The sequence below is a fragment of the Heteronotia binoei genome, chromosome 19 (genome assembly GCF_032191835.1).
Source record: "Heteronotia binoei isolate CCM8104 ecotype False Entrance Well chromosome 19, APGP_CSIRO_Hbin_v1, whole genome shotgun sequence".
In the NCBI taxonomy this organism is placed as follows: Eukaryota; Metazoa; Chordata; class Lepidosauria; order Squamata; family Gekkonidae; genus Heteronotia; species Heteronotia binoei.
Window position 1 is genome coordinate 23,469,952 of NC_083241.1, and position 24,124 is coordinate 23,494,075.

A 24,124-nucleotide genomic window follows, 5' to 3' on the forward strand; every position below is an offset into this window, starting at 1 on the left:
CAAGTGCATTAAGTGTAAACAACTTCGTTAGAATTTATGAATCTGCTCATTTGGATAAATTTCTAAACACAGAGAAGCTGTGTGTAATGTGTAAGTAAATGTGTGCTTTTCAGCTCAGCCTATACACCTGTCTCATTTCTGGGCTCACCAGAAGACTATGACTTTGGCATGGAATTTATGTACATACAAGATATGCACAAACCCTGATTGCACAACTGATTCCCAAATTATTAGCAACATGTACAACAGTATCTGTGTAGGTAAACATCATGCCCATGTCTGGATGCCCATAAGACCCAGGAGCACCTGCTGTCTTGTTTTCCTGTAACAGGTAAGTTGCTGCACAATTCATCTTAACTAGCCCTTTGATACAGACACAAAGCTGACTCTGCATTTCAGCAAGTTACACAGAACACAAAATTATGCAAAATGCCAACATACCTCACGAATCTTCTCAACAGCCAATGTGAAAATGTAAGCAATGACAATCCATTCCTGAATGGAAGGCAGCTCTTCCATTCTCACAAGAACGACAAAAGTATAAAGCATCAAAAATCCTAAGTAGGCCAACTATAAAAAGAAACAAAACAAGGTGTAATTAAAATGGTAGTACCTGTCATCAAACAGACTCTTCAAAAATTATAAAGCCACAAAGAACTGTTAGTTCTGTGGCAATTTCAACACTATCTGCTTTCATGTATGATGGGAGTTGTTCATAAGCTGTTGGAAAATGATTGTGGCAAACATTTCAGTTGCACAGATTTTAAGACTGCTAGTATGCCAGAACTGTTATTATTAAATTTCATCCTATGTATTCTGTCTCCTTCTTGGCCTTTTGGCTAAGATCAAGTGTAGTACCTTTTCAAGAGTTGGTTCTGTCCGCAGTAACAACTACGCATTTTATCTGTGACACATACTGGAGGGAAAATTCCCTCCAAAGTCAAAGAGAAACTGAATGACACATAGTGCATGATGAAACTGACTGCTTATTTTAAAAGAAAAGGTCTAAAAAGCTGGTATTCAGAGACAAAAATATTTAGTGACAAATGTCAGATCAGACAGATTAATTAAAGTTTACATGGTTTATATGTATTGTTTATGTGTATTTGCAATTTTTCATAAATTAATTTACAAAAACAAATTAAAAATAAGAAAGTAAAATGATTTTACAAAGTGCACACTGGACAAGAAATAAAATAATTTGTTGTAAAAAAGAAAACACATACCGTATTGAACCAGAATTTCACTATTGGTGCATGATAAAAGGCATAAAATTTCCGTGTCACTGGAAGTCTCTTGGGCTTTACAGCTGTCTCCATGTCATGCTTCCCTTCGTTACCATCTAGGACTTTTACTTCTTTAAACACTTCCTAACATAAAAAAACACATTGTAAAAATCATGTTGTATGACAATAGCATTAGTATTCTTTGTGCAAAAACACTGCATGAACAAATGAGTTACCATTGGTATTTCTTCTGCTATGGTCTGGAAGTTGTTCTCACTGTCTTCCATGGTCATTTGGTGTGCATCTTGAGACTGTGGAATATGGGACATTTCTGCCTTGGTTTTGTATTCCAGCATTAGTATGGCAGGGGGGACCAAGATGCTCAATATCACCTGTAAATTGCAAATCCCAAGTTATTTTTCAAAAGCCTACTCACACTTGATGTTGATGTACTAAAAACTTCAGGAAATACACACTGCACACATAGAACACCCTCCCAGAAATATCTTGATATCTGCCTGTCAGGTAGCAAGTAAAAGATGTAGAGGAACAATCAGTGTGGTAGGGATGTTTTTGTAAAGACAGAAATTGCAGTTAGCCATATCGTTTAACTTGAGAAAAAAAATCCAAAACACAATAGAGCAATAATGTTTATTAGAACAAAGTACCGGAGCATCACAAAGCAGTGAGCAAGCTTTCAAGTACCCTAAAACTCTTATGCAGGCTGGATGGTAAGCAAAAAGGGAGAGGGAAAGGAATGCTGTTGGCTACAATTAGGGTTGCCAACTCCACAGCCTGGGGAGGGAGCTCAGCAGAGATGTGAAGCCAAAGAGTCCACCCTCCAAAGCTGCCATTTTCTCCAGGGGGACTGATCTATTTGGGAATCAGCCGTCATTCTCAGAGAATTCCAAGTCTCACCTGGAGGCTGGCAACCCTAGCCACAATAGAGAACCCTACTCTGCAGATTATTAGGATGGAACAGAGCTGGAAGTTACAAAGGCAAGTGTTTGGTTTTAGTTCTTCTGCCTACTGGCAGTTTTAAATTGTTGGTTTTAACTTGCGGTGTTTATGTTTTTTATTTGCTTTGGGTAAGATAACGTAGAAAGGTGGCTAATTAAATATGTTCAATAAATATGTATGCTACAGTGTAAGGTTAGACCCAGGCTGCCCAAGGTGGTGAGCTTCTGGATAGCAGGCTGGGCCATTTTGAGGGCTGGGTCAATGAATGGATGGCCGCCTTCATCTCCCCTCACTGCTCACTGGAGCAGGACTCTGTAGATCGGTTGTGAGGTGGCCGGGGCCAGGCAGCACCAGAGCAGTGGAGATGGTGCATCGCTATACCTCCTGTGACAGCTATTTTGTACTTGGCTCCATTTCCTTTGACAGCCATTATGTGGCAGCAGCCACTACCCCACCTCAAAATTCCAATGGTGCCCACTGGCTCAAAAAGGTTGTACATGCCTGGGCACAAGGACACTGGGTTCAAAACAAAGACGAACAATCTCAGGATTCAATAAAGGCTACTGGGACAGTGAAATTAGGGCAATTCTTGCACTGAAAGTATCAACACCAACAGTTTCAGTCACACTCTCTCAGACTAATCTACTCACAGGGTGGTTGTGAGGATAAAACTGAGAGGACAACAACATATGCTATTCAGGCTACCCATTGAGGGAAAGGTGGAGTATAAATAAATGAAATAAGTATATACATTTCTTTCCTTTGTATCTTTGTTTCAGAAATTTTTGGTGAAACCCAAGATCTATTTAGAACCTAACACCATCTAATTTAATCAAGGTTATAATCTTATACAGTAATTACCATTTGATTCAGTGGGAATTACTTCTAAGTAAACATGCAGAGAAGATTACTATAAGCCTTCATCACACCTCCAATGCTCCATCTCAAGACTGTTAACAATCTGCAGACCTGGGTTTTCCATCATGTTTACCAACATCTTTTCTGTTCTCCTACTACCCAACTCTCCCCGCCCCACCCCCCATCCAGCCTTATGAAGAGTTCAAGGGGATTTTTAAGGCTTGCTCATTATTTTACAGTATTTTCTCTGGTCCTAATAAACATTATATTTCTGTTGTTTTTGTGCATGTGTTCTTTTTTTTTTAATTCAGTGAGTACATATAGAACTCCAAAATATCAAAAAGAGAAAATATCTCCATTTTAAATTGTTTTTTGCTGTCCTGGATTTTTTCCCAGTACTGCTTGCTGTCTTCTTCAGCCAACGTGCATTTACTGGAATCAGTCTTGCTATATCCATTTAGAAATCAAAAATTCTGTCTCTCTAAGTGGTAAAATTAGTTCACTAGCAAGCCAAGTGAGAGAGGACAAGTTAGTACACACTACAGACAAAAGCACATCATGCTTTAAAATGATGCTTGAGGATGACACAGACGTTTTCGCAGAATTCTTTTCTGCAGTCTGATACAGAGAGGGGTAAATTTTCAGTTCAGTGTCCAAAGAGCAATGCTGCTCCTGCTATGGTTAATCAAGGCTACATGGCTTGCTTTATGCACACCCTCCTGAAAACTTACACCCACTCACATCCTGCTGGCTTGTCTGCCTTCCACTAGCCCTCCAACTTGTGCATGCTTGTGCAACTAAAATACAAATATGAAGTTTTCTACATTGTGTTTTACTTTACTACCTGAAGAAAAGCATAATGGTGTTTCAATTTTAAATAAGGCGTTTTCAGTCTGTTAATGTTTCACCACTAATTTTTTTTTAGTAGTAGATTAGTTTCTCATGAAGAGCTAGAGATCCACCTGTGGTTAAAGGCTTACTTGCCTGGTTTCTGCCTTCTACCTTTCTGTACCTTTTTCAAAAAGATAATAAAGCATCATAAGAAGAGTTATTGTTGCATTCCCAATACCACCTCCAGCTTTGATCATGTTAAAAAAGCAGTTTATTTAATCTTAAATGAAGAATACAGTGATGAAGACTTGGCAAGGTTATGTACTCAAAAACATGCTTTCCCCTAAGTATTGCTAGCTACAATAATAAAGGAAACATATGGCAGAGCCCACTGAAGGCAAATTGGCAAGACTGAATACCTTGTACCATGAATTCTTCCTCATGTTTAGTCTTCCCATCCACATATCAGACAACAACATTTGTGTGCATGTATGAGCAACAAAAGGGCGAAGCCGTGAAGACACTGCTAGCTTAAGGCAGGTGGAATTACTCCAGTTTTTTAACTCGTAAGTTAGCAACTTCATAGCCATTGTTTCATCTTGCCGGAACGACTGTTCTAACAGCTCAACAGCCAGTTGTCCAAACTCACTGGGAAGTAAACACACACCCACACAAGTTAGAGGATACAAAGGATACACAACCATGGTTATTTTTGCCTGTACTGTTTTTATCTTAAAAAACAAAATACAAGATACAGAAGGGTGCAAAATACAGGTGAGCTATTCTCAAATGAACCACCTAGAGCCCACAAATAATAAATAAGGACTATATTCTGACAATGCTTAAAATTATTTTGACAACGCCATTAGTAGCTAATGATATACCAGGGCACCAGAATTTTATATGCAATGTTATGATATAAGGTCCCAAATACAATATAATCTACAAAAAAAAATCTTTCAACAAGGATAAACTATCCAACTCAAATGAAATGGGTATCCAACCTATATCCACAAAACATCAAAGAGTGTAATTTATTAAAGTAGGTGTAAGTTGGATAGTAATTTGAATTGGCTATTTTATTCTTGTTGAAAGAATGTTTGTATAGGATCCGGATACATGTGAATTTTTACATGCACTGCACTTTGATTTTCAATATGAAGGGGTCTCTTATTTTTATCTTTATATTTTCCCAAGCAGCTTGGATGGCTGACCTCAAAGGTCCCTAACCTTTTTGAGCCTGCGGGCATCTTTGGAATTCTGACACAGCATAGTGGACACAGACACAAAATGACTGGCACAGCTTGCCATCAATTACACAATATATATCCTTGTGCTATGGTGGCAGCTATAATGTTTTGCAAGATCTGCACAGCCCATCAAACTTCTGATGGCCAATCAGAAGCATTACTAGGTAAAAGCCCAACCTGGCCCTGCCCATTTTCTTAAAACACTTGGCAGGCATCAAGAAAGCTGTTGGCACGTTCTATGGCACCAAGTTCGGTTAGCCTACTGTAAGTTCCAGGAGGATTGGCTACATCAGGAGGGCGTGGCCTAATATGAAGAGGACCTTCTGCTAGAAAAAGAGTCCAGCCATTATATCCTTGCTCCCTACAACAACCCTACATAGTACTTTATGCTGAGAGTAAACTGGGCAAAAGTCATCCTAAGAATTACAAGAGCAGAGATTTGAATCTGGTCTCCTCAATCCAAGCCACCAAACAATGTAAGTTTGCTATCAATGTTAGCAGTTCAGAAGCAGAAAACTACCAGGATGGGAAACTATGTCAAAAGCAACTCTGAATCCTCTGGAGGAAGAGCACAGTAGGAGTATTAATACATAATTTTTAGAAAGTGTCTTTCCCCAGGATCAAATTTAAAATTTGGAGAAAGTATACTTTCTTTTTAAAATGGGCATTTTAAACTGATAGCTCAGAAAATCTTTAAAAAGACAGAAGGCTGTTTACTCGCAATACTGTTTGAGTTCTTCCGAGGTATCGTCAACAAGGTCACTTTGTTTTGCTTCATAGGCCATCGACCGATACAGCCTGCAGGCCACTAAGGCTTTGGCCATGGACTCCTCCCCATGTTGCCAGAAGAAGAGGGCCATTTTTTGCCTTTTCATTAGCACCGCCCAAAGTAGCAGCTCATTCAGAGGATAAGGAAACCGCCGTGTCTCCGGGTCATCGATATCTACTATGTCATCTTTGGTTTTTTTCTTTTTTCCTTCTTCTATAACAGTATCGACCTTTAAAAAAAATTAAATTGAAAGAAAATTAAGGGTTATAGGGAATAAAGAAATGTTGAATCATAGTGGCTAGGGTTGCCAGCTCCGGGTTTGGAAATTCCTGGAGATTTTGGGGGCGGAGCCTGGGGAGGATAGGGTTTGGGGAGGCAAGGAACCTCAGCGGGGTATAAAGCCATAGAGCCCACCCTCCAAGGCAGCGATTTTTCTCCGAGGAGAACTGATTTCTGTAGCCTGGAGATCAGTTGTAATAGTGGGAGATCGCCATCTGTCATCTAGAGGCTGGCAACCCTAATGGCTCATAGTTTCAAGCAGTTGCTGCTCAGTAGTTAAAGAGCCACATGCAGCTATTTGGCATGCCACCTGTGGTTCTTCAGTGTCTCCAATGTGGTACCTGTGCCATTTTTCAGGGGACAAAGTCCTTGTCTGGAAGGGACTATGATGGCAGGCAGTTCCCACTGTTAGCACCAGGCACTTTAAGATAGAAACTGCTGATGCTACATTATGTAACTCCAACTATACTAGCTCAATGAGAAGCATGTGAAGCTAATTGAGGCATGTGAAGCCAATTAAGTAGGGTGGAACATGATAGGCCAGCTCTACCATAAGAACCAACAACCTAGTCCTTAGACTTTGCCTTGGGTTGATGAGGAGGAAGGAGTGTTGGAGACGTGTTGAGCTATTTGATTACAGAGACTGTTACTCTGTCCGTTTGACTGATGATGGCAATGACCCTGGTATGTGTAGACTAAGACTTGGATTTGTGACTGTGTACCTCTGACCTGGATGGACTGACTTCCTGTATGTTGACTACTTTGGACTGCCTTTAACCACTCTTATGCTGTAACCCCAATACAACTGTTTTCAACCGGCTTACTGAGTTGTGTATTTATAGACTATTTACTAGAGGCTGCTCTTATCAGCACACTCATACTGCAGGACTTCTACGCACTACTGACATCGGTTATGGGCCCAGCGTGGTCTGCAGGAGAGTAAGCACTCTCGCCAGAAGGTCTACTCGTGAGTAAGCACAGTTTGGGGCGTGGCACTCTGTTTGTGTTGAAACAGCCACTGCCAGGTGTTATACAAGGCATGGAAATAAATGCAGTTCTTTAGGATGATGGTATTTGTGAAGCTGGCTCTCCATGTGCTGCAGAATGAGGAAAGCTGGTTTAAAAAGACTGTTATGGCACAGTTTAATGTGGCAATTAGGGTCCAGAAATTGAAAACAGAAACAACACAGAGAATATTTTTGTTTTTCTGTCTTAAAATTTGTTGATTAAAAAATACATGAACATCTGAAACTGCCATATGTCAAAGTCAGACCGTTAGCCAAATTAGATCAATAGTGTATGCTAACTTCCAACCATCCAACATGGATTAAAAAAGGTCTTTCCCAATGCTGCTCCCTAGGATTCTGTAACTACACCTGGAACTTTCTGCCCTCAAAGTTGGTTCTCTGTGACTGCAATACGAACCCTCCACAACCCCACTGCTCTCTGGCACATATAATGAATTTGTGATAGTGGCCAAGCACAGCAGTTCTATACATATTCTGTGCTAAAGTTACAATTATTTCACCGAGGTAACTGAAATTATCCACCAAGGAAAGCTTATGTCTGTGGCTTGTTAAAAGTTTTGCAAAATAAGCAGATGCATGTATCTTTATTTCTTTTTGCCATCATTCATTCCCACTATTCATAAGGGGTAGCACTGAAGGGCAGTCCCCCATTTTATTCAGCCACCCCACTTTCTGTGCTTTCAGCTAGAGTGGAACACAATGCTGCTTCCACTCCTCATTTATAGAAAGCATGATGTGCATTTAATGTTATCCGACCCATCTCTGGCTGAAGTGTATTTACAGACTGGCCAGTGTGGACTGGCAGTATTGTCGTAGATGTATTTCATGTATTTTGCAAATATCCATGTAACGACAGGATAAATTACCTCCATACAATCCAGAAACAGCACTTGAGATATTTGAAGAATATGACTGGAAGCCCTGATTAGGAGTTAACTGCAGCTCTTTCACTGGCAGCAAGGATGTGTGAAACACAAGAATTGAAATCGCCGTTCTCACCATTGGTCAAGGACTGATCTAATAGAACCTGGCTTGTGGTTTCATTAACAAAAATGGTTTTACTATGAAAGGAACCACAGAAATGCATGGAAAAGTGAATCTACTGAACTCTGGAAAAGTAGATTCAGTGATGGCAAAATGAATTGATCAAACTGTTATATCAGAACATTTGCCTTTTCTGTACTTTGAACTATAATGTGCTATTTAAGGAAGACTCTGAACACTGCCAAGAAAATCCTGAAAAGGCAAAAGCCCTGGGCCCCCTATTCCTTAATTTATCTTCCCCCCAAAAAAGCTACAATATGGTGTGTACTCATACCTTTGGTTTGTAAGGCTGTGCAGTTTTGATGAAGTGGTTATGCCGCATTTTCTCTTTTTTATCTGCCCTGTTACCAAAAGGTTCGTGGTTTTTACGTAACTGAGGGGTGCTGCTTGAAGCATTTCGGCCAGACCGCTAAAAATTAGAGAAGGGGAGGGGAGACATATCCCAAAATCCTTTACATTACTTCCATTTGCTAAATCTTAATTCTAATGTTAAACCAAGATGAAAAACAATAAATGAAAAATTAAACAGAAATTACTTGGTAAAGGCTGATAGATAGACAAGGGTTAAGGGCTGTGAGCTGGCAAAGTACCCAGTTCAAATTTCACATCAACTATGTGTTCACTGCCTGACCTTGGAAAACTCTCCTTGTCTAAGCCCTCATTCTGTAACATGAGGGTGGCTGACACATTACAGGGCTGGTGTCAGGTTTGTCGAGACAGCGAATGCCAAATGTTTTGAGAAACATCCCACTGACTGTTGTGAGAGTTAAACACACACATGTTTCTCCTGTTAAAAGCAACAGGACTTTAAATGCTTATATTTGGCGGGATTGGCCCTGCATATTTATACTGCATGTTTCCTAATAACTGCTATTACTACTAAACAGCAATTTAGTACAACTTGCACTCAAAAAACCCTTCTAGAGATTTTGAGGGAAATACTCTTTTCAGAAATCAACTTGTTACGATATGCGATCTGGATTGTTGGAAGTTTTAAACACATTTGAGACTGTGAAACAATACATTGTGCTTCTGTTCCTTTAGACTGAGAAAAACCACCTACCCGATTGCTGCCGCTGAGACTGTTGTATACTGCTCTGAAGCGTTTTCGTGTGTAGGTGCATCTGTACGTTCCTCCCATCAAATATTCAATAATGAGCCCCACATCAATCAAAGTGAGTTTGTAACCTGGAGGAAGGTTGCCCTGGGAGCAAGAGATTATTAATTTAGAATACCCAAAACCCCTCAGCCTCTACTCATCACTTTCACATGTATATTATCAGGAAGAGCAAGGGAAATCAAGGTTACATAGCCTCGGGGCACCACAAACAAATTTTATCCAAATAATTTTACAGATTTCAAATGTGAGCCTCTTCCCCCAACTAAAATGGAATATACTGCCGGGTACATGTACATGAGATTGCAGACTTGATCCATATTGGATCATAAAGCAACAGGTATTCATAATTTTCAGAGTACATTTAAAATTTAAGTTATGCCAAACAGCACTTTGAGGAAAGAAGAAAGGGAATTAAACTACTCTGAAGTCTTCCATCATGGTTACTGCAAAGAGTAATTAAAACCCTTTTGCTGACATCATTATATCTTGAGCTGGACAGCTCACACTAGCTCTGTCTGGTCAGCCCTGGCTAGTATTTGGATGGGAGACTTTGAGGGCCATGATGTGGAACCAGACTATAGCAAACCACCTCTGAACATCTCTTTCTTTGAAAATTCTACGGGGTTGCCATAAGTCAGCTGTGACTTGACAACACCTTACACCACCAGCATCATCATATGAGGGAGGGGGGGAGAAGATATATTAACCATTATTTTTTGTTTAAATGTGTCTAAAACCACTGAAGTATTTTAGTCACCAAAAACCATACCTGTTTAACATCTCGAACAAGGTGAAACAGCGCTGGATTAGTTGGGCCTTGTTTCTTGATGCAAAGAGAAGAATGCAGACTTTTAGATAGTTTGAGACATCTCACAAAAAAACCTCAGCACTATAAATAGAATATCGTATTGCAGATTGTATTAAAGTTTCAAGATTCTAAATGAGGGATCACCAACACTGTGCCTTCAGGTACCATGGTGCCTGCCATTATTTCCCTTGGCGACTGCCAAGCTTTTAAGAAAGTGGGTGGAGCTACTGTAAGGTAAAGCTTGTTATTGACAGTCCTCATTTAAATAAAAGGACTTTCCTCTACAATAGCACCCGCAGCCCCTGGAGGATCAGGAGGCACCCAAGCTTTCCGTAGTTATTACATGGTTCCAGTTCCCCTTCTCTTTCTTCCTTCTTCACCATGCTGCTTTCCTTCCTTTCTTTTTATTCCCCAGTGTCTTTCTCCCTCCTCATCCCACTTTCCTCCCTTTCTTTTTATTGCCCTTCAGAAATTCTTGGGCAAAGGAAGGAGGAAGGTATTGTGGCTCCCTAGGCAACCATTTTGGTTTGGGCTCCACCTGCTGTAGAAGCCATTTGGGGCTCTCAAAATTACAAAGGTGCCCACAGGCTCAAAAGTGTTGGGGACCCCTACTCTAAACTATCCATAACAACACCTATTAAATAGAGGTGCTCTCTTTTAGTACTGTACCCCTTGGTTTTTAAGTACTGCACTGCCTAGCTGAAGTTTTCAGAAGTAAAACTTCAAGACCTCACAGCAACAAGTATTATATGAAAAAGGTCCTATGTAAACATGACAAAAACTAGTCTTTTAGATTAATATTAACCTCTGTGGTGTATCTTCTGGGGAGTTCAAAACAATTTCCTTTAGGCGGAGATATTTGTGAGTTTCCTGCATTGTGCAGGGGGTTGGACTAGATAACCCTGGAGGTACCTTCCAGCTCTATGATTCTATGATCCCACCTTTCTCAGTCATGTAAGAGAGGTAATCTAGGAGAAGACATAAGTAAGGAGCAACCTAGCCTCTAGCAGGAAAAGCTCCAGAAACAGATTCTCTCCCCCCACTTTAGACTTTTCTTTAATCATTCTGACAGCAACCTCCTGACACTTGAGTAACATCTGCAAACTCATGCCTCCCCATTCCATCCTAATCAGTCTATCTTAGCTTGAATTTCATTTCCAACTCTTTTGCTTTGTTGTATTTATTTCCCCATTAAATTCTGTTCCCTTTTCATTCTTCAACTGTTCAGCCTCTCAAAAGAGGAGCAACAACTAATTGCAGAATCTATAAGAGAGAGACCAACAAGATGTACAGCAATATTAATTGAAATGTCTTAAATAATTTATTCCACTTAAGCTTCTGACTTCAATTAAAGGTTAACATGAAATTCACTGCCAGTGGATGTAGTCAGGGCCAGAAGCATAGATGGTTAGGTAGATTCATGGAGGAGAGGTCCATCAATGGCTACTAGCCATGGCCAGCAAAGGAAACTTCCATATACCAGTGCTAAGAGATAGCATTCCTGCTGGGCTTTTTTGGTAGAAAAAGCCCTGATTATATTATTGTTTCGAAGTACAACCTTAGCCTCCTGTTCTCATTTGCTGGCTCTTCAGGGCAACTGGTTCAACACTATGTAAAACAGGATGTTGGACTAGATGGACCATTGCTCTGATCCAGCAGTACTCTTATATTCTTATGTGATCTGAGTCACATAGAAACATGTTTGAGACTTCCTGTACAGATTATACAAGGTCATCATCAATTTTTTGAATGTAGGACAAAAACATTAACTTCCAATTCCTGATCCATCAGAATGGCTGCTGAGTTTCTGGTGGATGACATTTTACAACTCACATGATGTCCCATTAATTATATTCAGGGCAGTTTTTTTCAGCAGCAACACACAGGAATGCACTTCCATCTGGCTTGGTGTCAGGGGTGTGGCCTAATATGCAAAAGAGTTCCTACTGAGCTTTTTCTACAAAAAAACCCTGTGTGAAACAATGGTGATGTCAGGGGGTATGGCCCAATATGCAAATGCATTCCTGCTGGGCGTTTTTGGTAGAAAAAGCCCTGATTATATTATTGTTTCAAAATACAACCTTTCTCACATACTATTTTTCCATATAATTACCCAAATCAGTTTCAAGTAGTATTTTACCTGTAAAGCAACTCCCCCCGGCCATGAATGCCCTAACAACATAAGAATGTCTATATAACCAAAATTAGATACACGACCCTGGCGAAAGGATATCTTTCAACAGAATTACTGTCAACTTACAGTGTTGTAAAGTTCTTCCAGTCTGGGAATTGTAAGAAATTTGTGCATGCTTACTCCATTCTCAATAAGTAGTTTCACGAAGGCAACTCGGTCCATCACAAGGGCATCTAACATAGCCTGCTCTAAAGATCCAACCTGAAGACATGAGACCATAATCTTTATATTAAAATTAAATGACACGTTGAGTCTGCCATAAAGATCCCTGCCCCCTCTTCTGAAAACCTAAGCGCTCCTTGAATCTTTGGAACTGAATGAATGGAAAGATGCCAATTAAAAAATCAAGGCATGAAAACTAAGTAAGGAAGCGTGGAAGCAAAAATGCCATTATCTCCAAATATGAAATTCTATCACTGTGGAAGATTCTATAATTTCTACTAAATTATTTTTCTAAGATATTTGAAAAAAATACAGTCATTCAGAGAGCAAACTGTGAAGTGGAACACACAATTCCATTCTTCTCAGATGCACTCTCATCATTATCTGGTGCAAACATTACTGTATGTCCTCCTTAACTTCAATTAGTTAGGAAAAAAATTACTCCAAAAAAGGAAGGAGTGGGGGACATTTGTATATCCACATGGTTACAATACAGCAGCATTCATTCTGCCCAGGTCGTAATTGTAAGTTGTTCAAATTCCCCCCTCGGTGTTGAAGCTCTCTGGGTGACCTGGACCCAGTCACTGTTCTCACCCTAACCTACCTCAAAGGGTTGCTGGGAAGATAAAAGGGGTAGGAGGCCCTTGTATACTGCCTTGAGTTCCTTGGAGGAAGGGCAAGATAAAAACAAGTAAAACTGCAATACATACTAGAACTGTATAAGAAGTCCAATTATTACACCAAGTTATTTCTACAATATCAACAGACTGTTTCTTAAGAGTCATTTTGTTCTTTTCATTTCATTCACTTACCAGCCACTGCTGTCCATAAACAAAAACATGATTTTTGGCAACATCAACTCTGTCCCATGCAAGAGTAAGCACAAGCTGGTCAAATGCAGAGGCGTTTGTCCCTAAAATAAAACAAAATACAGAAAGCAGATCTGTATTTCAAATAGCTCATCTAAACAACCGTTTTCACAAGTGACAAATTTATTCATCTCAGCTCTAAGACAGAAGCAGAGACGCAGAGCTAGAAGGGATCTCAAGGATAATCTACTCCTACCCCCTGGCACAATGCAGGAATCCACAACTACACTCCTCACCTCCTCCAGTGACCTTGTTCTATGCCCAGAGGATTCTCCAGGATCCCTGGGCCAAGCTGGCCTAGAAGAAAATTGCTTCCTGACCCAAAAGTGGTGAACAGCATTACTCTGGGCAATAAGAGAGTGGCACAAGTGCCGAAGGACTGGCTCACCTCTTCCTGTCCTCCCTCTCACCATCTGCCTAAATTCACAGAATAAGCATTGCTATCAGATGATCATCTAGCCTCTGCTTAAAACCATCCAAAGAAGGACAGCCCACCACCTCACAAGGAAGCCTGTTCCACCGAGGAAATGCTCTGTCAGGAAGTTCTTCCTAATGTTAAGCTGAAAGCTCTTTTGATTTCATTTCAATCCACTGGTTCTGGTCCGATCTTCTAGGGCAACAAAAAATAATGCTACTCCATCCTGTATATGACAGCCCTTTAAATCCTTGAAGATGATATCATATCATCTCTCAGCTGTCTCCTCTCTAGGCTAAACATACCCAGATCCTTCAACCTCTACTCACAGGACTTGGTCTCCAGACCCCTCACTGCCTTCACTGCTCTCCTTTGGATACATTTCAGCTTGTCAACATCCTTCTTAAACTGTGGTGTCCTAAAATGAACACAGTACTCCAAGTCCAGAGTAGAGTAAAGTGATATTATCACTTTGTGTGATTTAGACACTATATTGCTGTTGATGCAGCTCAAAATCACATTTGCCTTTTTAGCTACCGCACAGCACTGCTAGCTCATATATGGCCAACTAAGACCCCTAGATCCTTTTTGCAAGTACCACTGTCAGGACAAAGCTAGCTCATCCTATATTTTTTATTGTTTAATTATGATTTTTATTTAACCAACATTTACACATCCATCTTGAAATGTACCCCTTAAACATTGCAGAAAAATATTTGTATTTGAAAATATTAAAGGAACAATACATATTTTCTTCCTAATTTAAACTGATTTTGGCAATATGATTAAGGATGAGCTACAGGGTATGTGTGAGCGTCCACACTAATAAGGCATCTTGTCAAGTTAAAAAGTTCCCTCCTTTTCAGCAGCATTTCAGACAGCCCAGAGAAAGGGAACCAAAGCATTTGTTATCAGCCTCAAAGCTTTCTGGCACTGGCAACACAGCATTTATTGCGCTCATCACATGAGAGCAAAAAAAGTTGGGATGAGTGTTCTCAGCAACAAAAAGTTGCTATTAAAACAAAGAACAAAATTAGCAGCAGACACTGGATGGGAAATGAAGCAGCAGCAAAAAAAGTGAGCAAGTTGCCCCCCACCCCCACCCCCTGCTTCACTTGGCAGTTCCGCTGCTGCTACAAACACATTCATAGGGCCACATTCAGGGCAGTCCTAATTCTTTATATGCTTTTAAAGTTGTTTTTAAACTGACCTTTTAGTAGTGCTGTGAGGATTGCAACATCAATATCTTGATGCTCATCGGACCCAATATGGAATACAGTGATCTGCATTGAAACGTGTTTCATATTAGCATTTTTGAATATTTTAACAACTATTATATGTCTCCAACAAAATAACCTTTTAAAAAGGTGAATAAATTGGAATCTAAGAAGTAGAAACAACCTGTTTTATTTTATTTAGGATACTTAAAAGCTCTTGAGCGGCTAACAAAAAATAAACAATAAAATACTTTATAAAATATTAAGTCACAAACTAAAAGTAATGGTGGCAGCAGAAACGTACACCTAACAAAAACAGCATATAAATGAAAACAACAGGATTTAGAAGAGCAGAAGAGAAACAGCAGCAGCATTAACCATAAATCACATTGTGCACATATAGTATGGCAAATATTAAAGCAAGCGAGCATTAATAAGAACTCACAAAAACCAAATGGCAAAAATATATACAAAAGTATATGAAATAAATATAGAATTGTGGGAATGGATGAGGAATTTACAAACAGCTCGAGCAAAGCAAATACATCTTTGCCTGATGCCAGGAGCTCAAGTAACTCAGCCCCAGGTGAGAGCAGCCAAGAAGACAGCATTCCAGGTAAGAAGGGTAACAACTTAGAAGGCGCAGCTTCTTTGTATCAAACCACCTTACTTCAATTACTGGAGGTTGATGGAGGAAGCCCTCCAATGAGGATGATGATCACAAATGATGGGTAGGTTATGTACACAGTTTAAATCAATAAACCCTTCACTCAGTTAAGCACTTACGCCCTACAGATAAACAGAAATAAAACATGCTCAACTGTTTCTAAATTGTAACTGAAGTCCTTGTCTTGTGTACTTGGGATTACAAAGTGGGAAAACCGAATACTAGTTCTATAGCTTCAATTAAGACATGCAGCTAGACAGTTATTCCACAACTGATCAGAAAAATCAGGTTTTACGAATATTGGTAAGGAAGACACTTGGAGATCTAAACAGCTTCCTTGGGTCAGGCCAAGGGCTTTCATCCAACTAGCAAAAATTTAACACACAAACACACACACCCCGATCAACATGCTGTATCACACATCACTTTTGAAAAACTACTCTGGCTGGTTTGTCAAAAAGAAGGGGAGGGGGCTGCCATTCAACATGGGGACTGCTACTCAAGAAACAGCAGCCCGAGCCATGCTTGAGTTCATAAATCAAATTGAGCAGATCTTTTAGATGCTGGACATAATCCAAAGTAAGAAGTACAAAAACCAAATATCTGCAGTTGACAGAGAACCAAAATGAAAATCAATTACAAAAAGAGATAAGGTAAGCATTTTTTAAAAAGGAGTACATTTGACCTGCAGACAAACTGGCAACGCAAAATTTGCTGTGGGCCCAGAAATAAGTCAAAGCAAAAAAAAGCCAAGTTGCAGCTGTTATTCCACCCCCACCCCCCTAATAGCTGGCAGGATTCCTCCTCAATTACTATGGGACTGTGTAATACTCTGAAAGTGCTTCCTGCAAAGTGACAAAGCAGAGTAGGACTTACAAGTTCTTTTTTCTTCATGCACTCCAGCAGCGTCTGGAACAAGTGAACTGCCTCACTCTGGCCAAAATTAAATGTCTTTTTGATGGTTGAAATTATTTCAGGTTCTGCCCCATCAGGAATAATTCTGAAAAAAACCAGAAAGCACGGTTTTATTCATAGAAATGCAGTATATCGTTTGGGGTTTGGCTCAAAGCAGCTTGAAAACAAAGCCTTGTCTTTCAGAGAATGGGATTCTCATCCAAAAACATCCCTCAGGGAAGTGCTCTTCACTTTACAGTGTGGAGTATTTGCAACATGGGATGTTTTCACAGGCTTACCCTCCTTCTTCTGTTTGCTTATGGACGTAAGCCAGGATGTCTGCAGCTCTGCCAGTGCCCTCGCAAACCACCACTGGCACCGGAGGACTTTCCTGCAGGTATTCCAGAACAGTGAGGATAACATTGGGACCCCCTTCAAATATGAGTGCCACCACAGGGACACCCTGGCCAATTCCTAAACCAGACAAGTAAAAGAAAATTATGTAGATCTATTATGCGTACACAGATTTTTTACAAAATTAAAATCCCACTATTTAACAGCCAATTATCAATCTTTTGTGCTCAGCACATTAAATGAACCAGAGTTACTATCAAGGCTGCATATGCCCTGCGGTTAAAAACTTACATTCAAGCTAAGCTAAATTCTAGGACAACAAAAACAGAACTGCAGCTTAGAGTGCATCCAAACGAAGAAAATGCAGATGGTTTCTCATAATCACTTATTCTGCAGTTTCTATCATTTTGCACAGATTGTTCCATTGCTGCTTGTAACTGAGGAAGGGACATGCTGGTCACTGAAAAGCTGCTCTCAGACCACTGGGATTCTTATTGCTGCCCACAGTTGGTGGGAGAGATCCAAAGAACTCCTTGTGAGAGCATAAGACGTGTCACCTGCCCCCTCCCCTCCAGCACTACTGCCTGTATCATTCCTGAGAGTCTCCAGAGCGACGTTTTCATGGATCAAAAGAGGCTTCAGGAGGAAGAAGCAAGGGGGGGAAAGCACAGCTCCGCTCATATTTCCTTTCTCTGTGAAAGCTCAGATACTTAGGAAACTAAAATCTATGGCCAATACCACATTCTGTGGCTTTTGAGGATTCTTGTGGAATCACAGCAACCAGAGCTGTGTGTATGCGAACTACTGTGAATGACCAATTTTAAAGTACACTGCCCCCAACAGAGACCTCCAGAAGGTACCCTAGAACCAGGACAAATAATAGACTAACACAGACAGAGGTAGATGAAAAACTCATCAATTCCCACTAAAAAGTAGAGTGAATGTGGAATAGCTTTTCACAAATAACTGGTATGAAATAAAAGTGACAATTTTTAGTTCAGGATGAGCAAATTTTACTCAGAAATTACTTCACTGTTTTAACCTCCCTTCTTCATCAAAACCTATATAGGTAAAACAGAAATCAGAAACCTAATATTTACAATATAATATAGGGTTACCAACTCTGGATTGGGAAATTCATGAAGATTTGGGGGTGGAGCCTGGGAAGGGCAGGGTTTGGAGAGAGACCTCAACGGGCTATAATGCCACAGAGCCCACTCTCCAAAGCAGCCATTATCTCCAGGAGAACAGATCTCTGAAGATCAGTTGTAATTCTGGGAGATCTTCAGGCCCCATCTGGAGGTTGGCAACCTTACTGTAATACCAAGCTCAACATAACCCCTTCAGTTGCAAAAACAAGTTAAACTGCTGAGCAACATTTTAAATACAGCTAATCATACACGAGGCCTGAAGTGTGGTTTATGCCTGATGAAGACATAATTAAAATGCAGCCAACTAAGTCAGCAGACACACAAACGGAACACAGAAACTGCAAACATGTCACAACATTGCACAGTAAAATGTAGCCCATAGGTACAATAAACACAGAAGATGTCAGAGCTGTACACCTTCTCCTTGCCACCTTCTTCATCAAAACAGATCATTTTTTTTAAAGAACAGTAAGCAGTAAATGGACAAACATACACTATCACTTGTTAACAATATAGCACAAAACGATGCCCTAAACTCTAAACTTCTACAGATGACAAAAAGCTCTGAAAGAAGTCAGAGCTTCCCATCAGTCACATACAGGTTCAAATTCACAATTACTTCTATCACCACCACCTTCCCCAAAAAGAGAGGGAGCATCAGGCATTACATAGGACAAGAGCTTTTTTTCTGGAAAAAGGGGTTCCAAAACTCTAAAGAGGGAAATGAAGGAGAAACCCACATGCCCCTCATGAACTTTTAAACATTTTTGGAGAATTTTGTTTCCACATAGAGGTTCTAGAACTGCATTCCACCACATTCTCCCAGGAAAAAAGGCCCTGCACAGGACAATAAGAACCAGTCATGACCCTTCATGATCCCTGTATATCTTCTTAATGGCTGGGGCCACCTCAAAGAGTTAAATTAGAGTTTCTACATTCAGTAGAACGAAAGCTTTTCATGAACTTTTCCACATCCTGCAGTTGGTGAAGGAATGGTTGCTATGTGGATGCTCCTCCTCAAATAAAATTCAACACAATGAAAAATAGCGTATCATGAGCAAGACTAGCCAGACCCCTTCTCTAGGTGACTATTTTTCTAGGTACAGGGACTACTCTACAGGTAGAAGTCAAACATTTAACCCCTCCACCCCACAGCTTCACCATTTTACCATCCATTTCTCAGCCACATGTCTTTCACATTTCAACAACAACAACGCAAGGCAACATGCACAGCCCAGCTTCACACCCACATACTTGCATGGATTCTTTGCAAATTGATAGTTTTTTCCAGTTCTCGTCGAAGTTTAACTTCTGCCCCATATTTTCCAACAGTTCCATCATCCACCAGTATGAAATGGGAATGAAGATTATTTAGGACATTTAATTTACTTAAAGGATTTAGCAGGGTTTGATATGGAGCAACCACCTAAAGGTCAAAACACAAACAAACCCCTGTAAAAATCTAACCTTCAGGAAAGGATAAGGTGGAAATAAATCATAACTGCTTCCAAGATTTATCAGGCTTTAAAAGGCCCCGTGCTTGCTTAATGCCCATTTTGTTTATCTGCCAGCAATGGTTCTCTGCTCTGTTCCTTTAGAAAAGCTGCTGCACTACTAAAAAGTTATCCCCCCCACACACACACACACCAGGTGGAATACTATTTCTACAATATCTCAATGAAGGCAAAGTAGACTGTTTGATTCTGGTATGCCCACAGCCAGTTGGGATAGGCCCTTGGCACAGGATGTATGAGTTCTCTTACTGTGGAAGGTACACCCATTACAACAAGAATCTTTACAACATCAAGCCCTGTACGCTACACAATTAGACTTATATTGAGACCAAAGTCTTATAGTGCAATTCTAAGAACAGTGTCCTGGAACTAAGTTCCATCAAACAGACCATAGTAGTATTCTGGGCAGACCTGCTTAGGACAGCACTATGAATGCAGTTATGAAGGATTCACCATAATTAATTCTTCACAATCAATTAAGAGCACAACATATGGACCAGCTTACATCTCTCCCAACGAGGTCATTTCTGTTTTCAATCACTCCCCATGAAGCTATTCCAATAGTGCAAATCTTGCGAGATGATCGAGAGGCGTGTTCCTTGAGGACATCGCCAACATGTTTTGCAACTCCTGTCCAAGAACAAGGAATATCGCTAAAATAATGTTCTACCAGCGCAAACATCATATAATAATAATAGACAAACCCACCCTCTTAAAAACCACAAATGTCTATTTAAACTGTCTTAAAAATATTTCTGACCAGGCTTTCTGTAAAAACTTCCTTGGAAGATTAGAGAATCTCCCTTCTGACAGTTAATTCCAATTCTGGCCAAATTTCCCTAGCCAGTCATAACTCTTTTGTGAACATGTTTCTTGTAATTTAACTCCATTACTTCTACTATTGCTGTGTATGATAAGCACTTATTTTCTTCCTTTAAAATACTTTGGGGGAAACCCTGCCAACATGACCCCTTTTGACCTTAATTTCCTTACCTAATCACACACTGTTCTTTCAGACTTTTTTTTTTTAAAAAACAAACCCCTTCTAAAAAGTTTGACTGGAAGCTTATGTGGTCATGACGCATATCAATTAAGGCATTACACAAAGTGATGTTCTTTGCAAGAAAAACACCAGAATATTGTGCCAAATATTGCATGCTATTTTTAGCCGCAGCAGCAACACCCATGCTCAGTTAAAAGGTATCTACTGATAATCTAAAACTGTAAAAAAACAACACATTTTAGCTGATTTTGAAATACTGAACGCACTGGCTTTGTGTGAAGACATAAATACAGAAATACTGAGGTTAAGATAGGAGTTTTTCTATTTGTGAGGCATTCAAAAGAACATGAACAGAATCTTCCATAGGTAGATCCAGAATTTCTACATTAAGTATTTAAATTCTGCCCTCACCTGGATAGCCCAGTCAGAACTGGAAGCTAAGCAGGGTCAGCCCTGGTCAGTACTTCAATGGGAGACCACCAAGGAAGTACAGGGTTGCTACGCAGAGGTAGGCAATGGCAAACCATTTTTGAAAACCTCACAGGGTCACCATATGTAAGCTGTGACTTAACGGCAAAAAAAAGAAGAAAAGATAGACAGACAGATAGATAGATCGATATAGGTATGTTTCGCAAGAGGAAAAAACCCTCAAAGTGGCTAATGAACATGAACATAAATTAGAGAAATCAGGTCAATGGAAGGATCTTGTCCTCTCTCTCTCCCCTTCTCTTGAAGCATGGTTTGCTAACGGAGCCCACAAGGAAAGGGGGGAGTGGCACATGAGCCAGGAAGGCTAGCGGACAGAAGGACCTTACTCTCCCTCTTCTCATCAGTCATTTATTCTGACCTCCCCAACTCCTGAAGAGAGTATTTAACTCAGGAATCCATAATGTTCTAATTCTATCAAGAGATTCAAACCCTTTTTTGCCTGAAACGGCTGTGACAATAGCTTGCCTGTCTGAAATTCTTTGCCTCCTTGGCTCCTACAGTTTTCAACTAGGACACAAACTCATATGTTACACTGTAGTCTGAAGCTGGTTTTAGGGCTGCTGGGTCTCTCCTAGCTACCAGCGGGGGATGGGGAAGTAGATCAAGCTGGGAAACTCCTGGAGATTTGGGGATGGCGCCAAAGGAGGACAGGGACCTCAGTGGGGTACAATGCCATAGAGTCTACCCTCCAAAGCCTCCATTTTCTCCAGAGGATCTTATATCTGTAGGCTGGAGATAAGCTGTAATTCCAGGTCCCACCTGGAGGCTGGCATCCCTGTTTTATTGATATTAACTCCCGTGGGGTCTTTTATCCTGTGGGAAGACAGTGAACAACTGTTGCAACTTTATTACATGGAGGGCCAAATCTTTGTATGGTGGACACATACTATCACACCAAGCTCTAATATTCCATTTATGACCCATGGAAATTCCAAGGCTGCTGCCTCCCAGGCCCTGCACAATATCACTGTGGAGAAAACATATCCTACAGCAGGGATGGCCAAAACTGCTTTATGTAAGAGCCACATACAACAAACATCAAATGTTTGAGAGCCACAATACAGGGGAGGGAGGGAGGGAGGGAGGGAGGGAGGGAGGGAGGGAGGAAGGGAGGAAGGAAGGAAGGAAGGAAGGAAGGAAGGAAGGAAGGAAGGAAGGAAGGAAGGAAGGAAGGAAGGAAGGAAGGAAGGAAGGAAGGAAGGAAGGAAGGAAGGAAGGAAGGAAGGAAGGAAGGAAGGAAGGAAAATAAATGTGGAGGGAGGAGGGAGAGAGAGGTGGAAGAAAGCAACTTGAATTTTAAGTGTATTCTCCAAGCCACCAGCTGATTTGGCTTGGCTTGGAAAAGTGATTTAAAGAGACAAATGCCTTCTCCATGCCAGTTGATGTGTTGGTGGGGGCTTCAAGAGCCACACAATATGTGTGAAAGAGCCACATGTGGCTCCCGAGCCAGAGTTTGGCTACCCCCATCCTACAGAAAGGAGACTAGACCAATTTATATGCACCTATGATATCCAGAAGGTATATATGGAGTCAAAATATTACCTGTGTTCACTCCTCCAGTTATAATCCAGGCTCCTGTTGTCACTGCTGCTTTTATAAGGCCTTTACCAAGCAACTGTTTAATGCGTGGGTGAAGCTCAAATTTCTGCATCCCTCCATGAACGGAAATAACCAGCTTGGGCAGTTCCATCTGCCATTCTTTAAGCATAAGCTGGAGAATGGCTTCAGGTTTTGTATCATAGGACAACCGCACATACTAAGAATGGAAGAATTGGGAAGGGTTAGCCGCTTTAACATGCATAATATAGCTCACACTTTTTAAGAGTGATGTGCAAGAAGTAAACATGCATTCTTCTCAAATTCATCATTATTAATGGAAATTTCAGAACTGATGTAAGATTTCGAATATATATCTCCACAGTAATAATTTTTCAAAAACTTGTGTTTTAATGGCTTGTCCACTCCATCACATCATTCTGTCTGTCAATATTGTATAAACACTAAAAATCCAAAGTGCATTTATTAAAACAGAATTTATTACACTCACTGGAGCATAGCCACATACAGAATGGTTCAGAGACAAATTATGGCTTCTGCAAACCAGGAAGTAAAGAAGGGAGCAAGTGAGGGTGGGACACATTCAGTAGGCAAAAGAAAAGTTTGGGCATGACACTTGAAACTGGCCACAGTCTCTGTGGCACACTGTCAATTTTCCTGTAACAAAATATGAAACAACTATACAACTAATAGGGTTGCCAAGTCCAATTCAAGAAATATCTAGGGACTTTGGGGGTGGAGCCAGGAACAAGGGTGTGACAAGCATAATTGAACTCCAAGGGAGTTCTAGCCATCACATTTAAAGGGACAGCACACCTTTGTAAATGTCTTCCTTCCATAGGAAATAATGAAGGATAGGGGCACCTTCTTTTGGGGCTCATAGAATTGGACCCCCTGGTCCAATCATTTTGAAACTTGGGGGGTACTTTGGGGAGAGGCACTAGATACTATACTGAAAATTTGGTGCCTCTACCTCAAAAAACAGCTCCCCCAGAGCCCCCGAAACCTCCAGATCAATTCCCCATTATACCCTATGAGAATCGATCTCCACATAGGGAATAATGAAGTGCTCAGCAGATGTTCCTCCCCTCTCTCCTCCCCCGCCCCCGTTTTCTGGCGACTCTGAAGTGAGGTATTGTCCTCTCTACTCACGAGTTGCAGCCAATTTCTTCCAAGTAACACAGACACCCCATCCCAAGAGGAAGCCTTTCCAATCGGAGACTAGAGCCTCTGGAGAGGAAAAAAATCACATGGTGGCTTTGGGGGCGGGGCTTCCCCCCGCCCCAGCTGACTGCGGGCAGGAAGGAGTCTGGGAAAGCGGAAGAACCCCCGCTGGGACCTGGCAAGCCTAACAACTAAAAGACCAAAACACACATAAGCAAGACTTGATTCGTAGAAGAGAGACCTTTTGAAAAAGAGAATTCCAATTTGTAGAAGAGAGATGACAAAAATCTGAAGTGCTGTT

The 24,124-nt window shown here is 40.7% G+C and overlaps 1 protein-coding gene across 1 annotated transcript in view; it reads right to left on the reverse strand.

Moving 5' to 3' along the window:
• LOC132587966 (transient receptor potential cation channel subfamily M member 7) overlaps positions 1-24,124 on the reverse strand; it is a 92,221-nt gene that overhangs the window by 36,915 nt on the left and 31,182 nt on the right. Inside the window, exons 5-20 of the mRNA XM_060260378.1 lie at positions 22,645-22,858; positions 20,116-20,240; positions 19,351-19,522; positions 16,891-17,065; positions 16,574-16,697; positions 15,024-15,096; positions 13,342-13,442; positions 12,434-12,568; positions 10,135-10,188; positions 9,309-9,449; positions 8,520-8,654; positions 5,843-6,123; positions 4,295-4,523; positions 1,463-1,618; positions 1,227-1,370; positions 442-570 (exon numbers count right to left, since the gene is read on the reverse strand). Of these exons, the coding sequence (XP_060116361.1) occupies positions 442-570; positions 1,227-1,370; positions 1,463-1,618; positions 4,295-4,523; positions 5,843-6,123; positions 8,520-8,654; positions 9,309-9,449; positions 10,135-10,188; positions 12,434-12,568; positions 13,342-13,442; positions 15,024-15,096; positions 16,574-16,697; positions 16,891-17,065; positions 19,351-19,522; positions 20,116-20,240; positions 22,645-22,858 (2,388 nt within the window). The remainder of the gene's footprint in view (positions 1-441; positions 571-1,226; positions 1,371-1,462; positions 1,619-4,294; positions 4,524-5,842; positions 6,124-8,519; positions 8,655-9,308; positions 9,450-10,134; positions 10,189-12,433; positions 12,569-13,341; positions 13,443-15,023; positions 15,097-16,573; positions 16,698-16,890; positions 17,066-19,350; positions 19,523-20,115; positions 20,241-22,644; positions 22,859-24,124) is intronic.